Source organism: Montipora foliosa, chromosome 8 (genome assembly GCF_036669935.1).
Source record: "Montipora foliosa isolate CH-2021 chromosome 8, ASM3666993v2, whole genome shotgun sequence".
NCBI lineage: Eukaryota > Metazoa > Cnidaria > Anthozoa > Scleractinia > Acroporidae > Montipora > Montipora foliosa.
Window position 1 is genome coordinate 35621250 of NC_090876.1, and position 7500 is coordinate 35628749.

The 7500-nt window shown below is 39.7% G+C and overlaps 2 protein-coding genes across 2 annotated transcripts in view; both read right to left on the reverse strand.

Moving 5' to 3' along the window:
* Positions 1-3203: 3203 nt before the first annotated feature.
* Positions 3204-4576, reverse strand: LOC137968736 (mRNA export factor GLE1-like). Its single transcript, XM_068815241.1, has 2 exons — positions 4460-4576; positions 3204-3683 (listed from the first exon to the last, which is right to left on the reverse strand). Exons 1-2 carry the CDS (start codon positions 4574-4576, stop codon positions 3204-3206), a joined length of 597 nt encoding a protein of 198 aa, XP_068671342.1.
* Positions 4577-6767: 2191 nt separating this feature from the next.
* Positions 6768-7500, reverse strand: part of LOC137968737 (tigger transposable element-derived protein 6-like) — a 1446-nt gene continuing 713 nt past the window's right edge. Inside the window, exon 1 of the mRNA XM_068815242.1 lies at positions 6768-7500. This exon is cut by the window's right edge and continues 713 nt beyond it. Within this exon, the coding sequence (XP_068671343.1) occupies positions 6768-7500 (733 nt within the window).

The following is a 7500-nucleotide window of genomic DNA, read 5'->3' on the forward strand; positions in this document are numbered from 1 at the left end:
AAAAAAAAAGACTTAGATCTAGTAAGGACTTAATTAATTCTATAAGTTATAATAAGGAATCTTCCATGATAAGAAATAGGAACGAGGAATTTTTTTATTAATCTTATCTTAATCTAACTATATCTAAATTTTTAAAATTTTGATAATTATAACATCTGACAAGATGGGTCAACGACGGGAGAACGGATCAATGGTGGCAAGAACCAGAAGAAGATTGGAAGAAAATTTTCCGAATGACAAGACTAGAATTCGAAGACCTTTGCAAACAACTGGGACCCCACATGTTTCCAGACCCAAAATCTCCTAATCGGCGGGCTCTTTCAGTTGGGAAGAAAGTAGCATTAATACTGTACTACCTGAAGGACACAGGATCTATGCGAATACGTTTGGAATTCACCAATCTACCGTTTCAAAAGTTGTTTTGGAAGTTTGCGACACAATTACAAAGCATTTAGGACCAGAGTACATTCATTTGCCACGAACTGCAGAGGAGATGCAGCGAAAGGTTTCACAATTTGAGTTAAAGATTGGTATGACACAGGCATTTGGATGCATTGATGGTACCCATGTTCATATCAAAACGCCATCGACTGACTCCCATGACTATTTACTCAATGTACAAGCAGTATGTGATTATTGTGGGATGTTCATTGACGTGGATTGCCAATGGCCAGGTTGTGTCCATGATGCAAAGGTATTTGCTAACTCAACCCTAAATCACACAATGAGAAGCGAAAGTTTACCACAGACCTTCAACACGTTAAGCCATGAGCATGACAAAGTTCCTAACTGGGGACTTTAAGATCCAGGATGTGACAACTCTTAGGACGCGGTGTCCCGGAAAAAGCCTGGAACGAGGATGGCGTTGTAAGCGTGGGAAATTTAAGTTAAGATTTGCAACGTGATGTATTAGTACATTAATCTGTACAAAGGTTTTGACGAAGAAAAACAATGGCTTCCTTCAAAAAAATTAAAGAATTACTGGTACCTTGCTTGATGGAAGAAATTAAAGACGACGAAGAATTTTCAGTGATTTATGAGGCTCATTGTCCGCAAAATCTTCCATTTCAGCACTCGGAATATGAGAAATTTTCTCTTGAAAACAAAAATTCTGCTGAAATTCGCGTCAATAAAAGGGATATCGCGTTACTAGTTGAAGCCTTAAGAGTTCCACCCATCTTCAAGTGCTCTAATGGAACAATCTGTGATGGAACCGAAGGCCTCTGTATTGTGTTCAAGAGGTTCGCATATCCATGCTGCTACTCTGACATGATAGCAATCTTTGGGCGATCAGTGCCAGAGCTCAGTATGATCAGCAACCAGGTTACAGACTGGATATATAATACTCATGGGCACAAGCTTACACAGTGGAACCATGGTATTTTAAACCCACCTTTAATCGCTACGTATGCAGATGCAGTCCACTCTAAAGAAGCAGCCCTTGATAACTGTTTCGGCTTTATAGATGGAACTGTGCGGCCCATTAGTCGGCCGATGTCAAACCAGCGAGTTGTTTATAATGGCCACAAGCACGTACATGCGCTCAAGTTCCAGGATCACGCTTCCCAATGGACTGATCGCTAATATCCATGGTCCGGGAGGTAAGCCCCAGATTTTTTCTATATTCACAAAGCAACCTGTTTTTCCTTGAATGCCATATTTATGGAATTTTTCTTTCATTTCACTTGCCTCTTACTTTTGCCTTATTTTTTGGGGAAATTATTTTTAATAATTAATAATAGCCTATTCAATTTCTTGTTTTCATGCCATATACCCTACCTGCTACTTATATGTGAAGCCTGCATGACTTGATTTTAGCCTTAGTTTGTTTTAAGAGTAGAACCTGTCTTCTTCCCTTCTTTTAAGGAAAGAATGCTGGCAGTCTCCTAACTGTACGATGACTTACAAAATTTTGCATTTGACCCTGTTGGTAGAGAATGGGGATCCAGCATACCCACTCAGGGTACACTTGCAGGCACCTTTCAGAGTTGGCATTTTAACACGAGATATGGAGATGTTTAAGTCCATGAGTGCTGTTCGCTCATCAGTTGAATGGTTATTCGGAGATATTGTAAACTTCTTCAAATTTTTAGATTTTAAAAAGAATTTGAAGATTGGACTCAGTCAAGTAGGAAAAATGTACATAGTATCTTCCATTTTAAGAAATGCTTTAACTTTTCTTTATTCAAACACAACAGCTGATTTTTTTGGACTAGATCCACCTTCATTAAATGACTACTTTAATTAACAGGGCTTTGCCACAGTGGACTGTTCGTGATAATAATATGTCTTTTATATATAATTCCTGTGACAAAATTGAAATTGCTTCTACAAGAGGTTTGTGGGTAAAAATTTCCTTTTGTGATGAACCTTCCCCCTGTGAGTTCCAGACTTTTGGATTAAAACATGTTGTATTTCCACTTAGCTATGGTTACTTTATGTTTTCTTTGCCAAGAATAATCATGAAAGGGATAGATATGAAGGGTTTAACTAAAATATCTACAGAAGAAATATTGTTTGGCTCATATATGTGCACACGAATCAGTACCTTTAAAATCATATTTACCGGTAATTAACTTTTTGTGGATTGGTTTGAAATGTAAAAACCCAACGGATGGCCTGGAAGGTAGGTCTCTTACTTGCACGCAGAACAGAGGTACAAGGAAAGTCCCTCAAGTAATAAAACAAAACATTCTTTGTCACTTGAAAAACTGGCAACAATTGTGTACATATACAACATCAGTCAACCTTACCTGGCTGCAGGTGACAACCGAGTTTCAACTTAACAATCAACAACAGTTGCTAACATACAAGTCTCCTCAAAGAAAATATAATGCAAAAGGTGGTTTTATGTCATGTATATTTTTATCCACAAGCCACTCCAAAATGTTCATACTGTGTAGTTTTAGATGTTGGCTTACACTACTTTAATGTACCAGTCAAACTGAAGTTTAATCATCCTCTCCGGGCATTTGAACTTTTCAGTTATGGGGTGTTTAAATTCTCCCCTCCCAGGGACTAAAACCCATTCAAATGCCCTTAACTAGGTCCGTTTCAGGTAATCAAATTCCCCCACACCTAGAATTTTAATTAAGTGACCATAATTTATTAATTTTGCTCTTCGGCTCTCTTCTATGCAAGGGGGATAGTTAAGCTTGGATTTGACCGATACATAACAGTAAAGTACATTTTATTGTACGTAGTTATTTTATGGGAATGACATGCAGTGCAGCAGAATATGCTGCAAAACCTGCCTTCTGACACAAATCCATAGATCGCTTATTGGTAAATTTCCGCAATAAAGCCATCTTTGCCCTTGACTGTTCTTGTTGTTGTTGCACCATCATCATTTGAGTGGTAACCAGCTGTTGTTGACTTTGTTGTTGTTGCTGTTGTAGAACTTTAAACAGTTGTGTTTGTAGCTGCTGTTTGACCATTGTTTCCATTTTTTCTCTCTCCAACGCTTGCTGTACTTTCAACATTGTAAACTCTTGTTGTTTCATTTCATAATTTATCCTAGCCCTATCTGCTAAAAATTCCATCGCATCACTTCCACTACTTCGCTGTCGTTTGGCTTTTTCCTCTTTGCTCTCACATACTCTTTTCCTAGTCTTTAATCTCGCATCTTCTGCCTTTGCTCGGTCGTTTTCGCATTTTTCATTTTCTCTGCTCTGCACTTTCTTCTAAAGCGATAATATTGTCTAAAAGATTTTCCAGTTCGCTTGGCTCGTTATATGAATCTCTGTCCCTCACAAAACAAGTCATATCGTCAGCAAATAAAGACAACTTCACCATTTCCAAACGTCTTGATAAACATGATATCAATGCAACAGCTAATGCAAAAGTGAACGTTTTCATGCCCAAACTTCACTCGTTAAATGACTGTGTGGGCTTTAGCAATGAAGACAACTGTCACAGGGAATAGGGAAATTGATTGAAAAGATGCTTTTAAAAGATATTTTCAGAGTTGATTAACTTATTAATGTCCCTGTAAAATACACTACATTAGATTTCATCAAGTTTATCGTTAACATCTGCGAACAAACAACCAACTTTTTTTTACAAGACTGCTTTTTTGGAGTTCTTATATTTTCCAAAATCATGCTTGAAAGTTGGGGGGTGCGGCTTATACACGAGTCTTTACGGCAATTGCTTTCAGGGGTAAGAAATGGGAGCTCTGCTTTTAGGCTTGGCTAAATCTCTATATTATTGCTCGCAACTTGTCAAGACAGTTCTCACGAGCATCTTCAGGAATGTTATAAAACCGCAAGTTAAAGTCCCTCCAATTTCTTTCCAGAGATAGAAGTCTTTCAAATGCATTGCTTATGTTGGCAGTATGCTTGTTGTCCTCACATTCCAATGATTTAACTTTGATTGCAGCATCGTGCAATTCACCTTGTAAAGTCTCAATCTTTATTTACTTCAGTGAATCACTGGTACTATTTCATAATTGTTTTACCATCTCCAGGTCTTCTTTAATTATTTCTTGATTGTTTTTAATAACTTCTACGTCATGACATATCAATTCAAGATAGTCATGTACATGACTCAAAACCCTCATGGTCTGTTGAGGCATTCTGATTCTTTCCTTTCTTTCCTCAAAAACAAGTACAAGTGTACTTACTCAGATAAAACTCCGTCAACAAAATAAAAAAAATTGCTCACAAAAGCTGAATTCAGTTTATTACAGGAAAAAATGCTGAAAACTATGAGAATGAAAGGACACACGGCCATCTTAATCGGTGACTGCTGAGCGTGCTATAAACTTGCTGAACAGTTGCAGCTACCGGATGAGATGATGACAATGGTTTAGTTGTACCTTCGGTACCTTCCTTCTGCATGTACCTCAAGCGCGATGTATATTCTTGTCAATATGGAGATTAGATATACCATTTTGCCAGACCAGTTTCTGAGCTTTGTATCATAACAAAACACATGATGGACTTGATTTATGGTCAGTGGCACCATCTACTTACACCATATAATCACGATTTCCTCTCCCCTCCAAAGCTTCTCTAGTATGCTCAGACGATCAAAGAGGCAGAAACTGCCTTAGGTAACTGTTGGGGATTTGTGGATGGAACAGTTTGTAGGCCTGATAAAAGTCAGCAAGCAACCTACAACGGCCACAAATGTGTCAATTCCATCAAGTTTTGTGCTGTTGCTTTTACGTGATGGAATATCAAGGAATCTATTTTGCCCAGTAGAGGGAAGACGCCATGACATGTTAGCTGCCTCGGGATTCTTGCAAGATCTACGAAGGTTTTGCAACTGGCATCCCCTTTGTGTGTACAGTGATCCCGCTTATCAGATGCGAGCATAACTACAAAGGCCCTACAAAGGTGGAGTTCTGACCCCAACTCAACAAGATTTTGACACCTGGATATGCACAGACCACTCTTCAATTAAGGGGATCTTCGTTGTCATTCACAATTATTTTAAATTCTTAGATTTTAAAACGAACCTGAAAATTGAATTGAGTGCTGGAGGAGAAACGTATGTAGCTTGTACACTAATGCAGAATGTGTGAAGCATTTAACATGGTTCTGCTACCTCAGAGTATTTTGGTCTTAACACGCCCACCCCTAGAGGAATGCTTCAATACGTCATCTGATCGCTGACAAGTATTCAAGGTCAAAATAGAGTACAATCTACGCACTAGTTATCTTAAAACGAGTGATGATAAGGGTACAATAAAGTGACGAATTAAACAGCTCCGTTTGAATGCTAGAGAATTCCTCCACAACTACTGTCCCTTCTGTAAGAGATTATGCTTGCTGGCTGTTAAGTATCAACTGCATAAACTGTTCTTGGTGCTGCATTTGTAACTGCTGTTGATCTCGCAGCTGAGTGAGCAGTGCCTGTTGAGTTGGTACCCTCATCTTGCATTCCTTTTCTGATGCCTCCCGTAGATAGTGGGGTGCCTAATTGCCTTTTTGCCACTTTTTTCCCCGGCTCATACTTCCCATTTCTCTTCTTAGTCTGGGCTAGCCGCTCTCTGATACCTTACCATGATTCTCCTTTTTCCGATCCTCAGCTCATTCTTTAGCCTGCTTAGCCTCTTCCCTGCCTCTTCTCTCCAGATAATCTTCCGTGCTGGGCTTCTCTCTTCCCAGAATTTTCAAGCAATCCCTCAAAGACTTTGATGTTAATAATTTGCATATTTCCTCAGTTCCCCTGCTCCCAACTAAGTTCGTGAATAAATATGGTGTCATGCTTCAGTGATCTTTTCATTTTAGGCACTCTGTGTGTGAGAATGTGTATCAAACAGGTCATGGGTTCCTAGCTGGCCTAAAGCTTCGCGTGCGCAGTTGCGCTGGGTTGGAGCACGTAGAATCTCACAGACACATTCATTTGATTTCATTCTTTTAATTTTCGCCTTTATCTTGTGGTAAGTTTTCCATGGTTTTGTTAAATCGTTATACAGTCAACTCTCTCGTAAGCGACCACCCTTGGTGCAAGACAAAGTGGTCGCTTACGGGAGGTGGTCGCTTACGGGAAAGATCAACAAAATAAGTGTAACACTGGATTGATCAATTAATTACATAAACAAATTACCTAATCAGCTAAAATTAGGCAAATAGAAACTAATTTATTTGATTTTTTTCACATTTAACAAGTTTCGGGAAAGGTAGAGTGGAGTGTACAGTACTTGTCAATGTGTCTCACGTTAATGAAAATCACCTGAAATTTAAACCGAACAAAACCTAGGAAAACAACGTCAAACATGGGATGCATATACTTGAAATCTTGATAATGTATTTACATTACTCGGTCGCATTCGACCGCTTATCCACAAAATCGAGAATGCTCGATTGCTTCTGTGACTTAAGCCTCATGTCAACAAGAATATCAGACACTTTCGTGACTGCAGTGGACAACTCCTCGCAACTCCGATAATCTGCAAACTCAGCGATCTGACGCACGAGATCAAGTGCTCCTTTAACTGTTTGCACCGCTGGGATTGGTAAGGGAGCATCGTCACTGCTATCATCACTGTCGGAATCAGTTGCTATTTCCGTCTTGTTCCTGTTTGAGTGAGTAGTGATAACCTCATCTCGTAGGGTCTCCCTCCAGTCAGGGTCGGCGGGATCTAAGGAGTAATAGGCGTCCGCATCATCGTCGAAGGCAGCATAGGGTGCAGCGTCAATACCTTTCTTAGACATCTTCTGCACCAGGGCTTCAAGGTCTAGTAACTCCTCGCCGGCAAACGGGTCATCGTCATCTTCATCCAAATCCATGGCTGAGGGATACATTCCAACATGTCTGAAACACTTACTGATTACCTCGCACTTGACTTCGTCCCATGCATTTACCATCCATCGCACGGCCATTAGGAGGTTCACAGACTTTACTATCTTGCTGGCAGAGTGTTCTCCGTCAACTTGACTAACGATATGCCGCAGCAACTTCCGTTTGTAGTAGATCTTCCACACCTTGATTATACCTGCATCCAGAGGCTGCATGCGCGATGTGGTGTTCTTCGGTAGAAAGGCCACT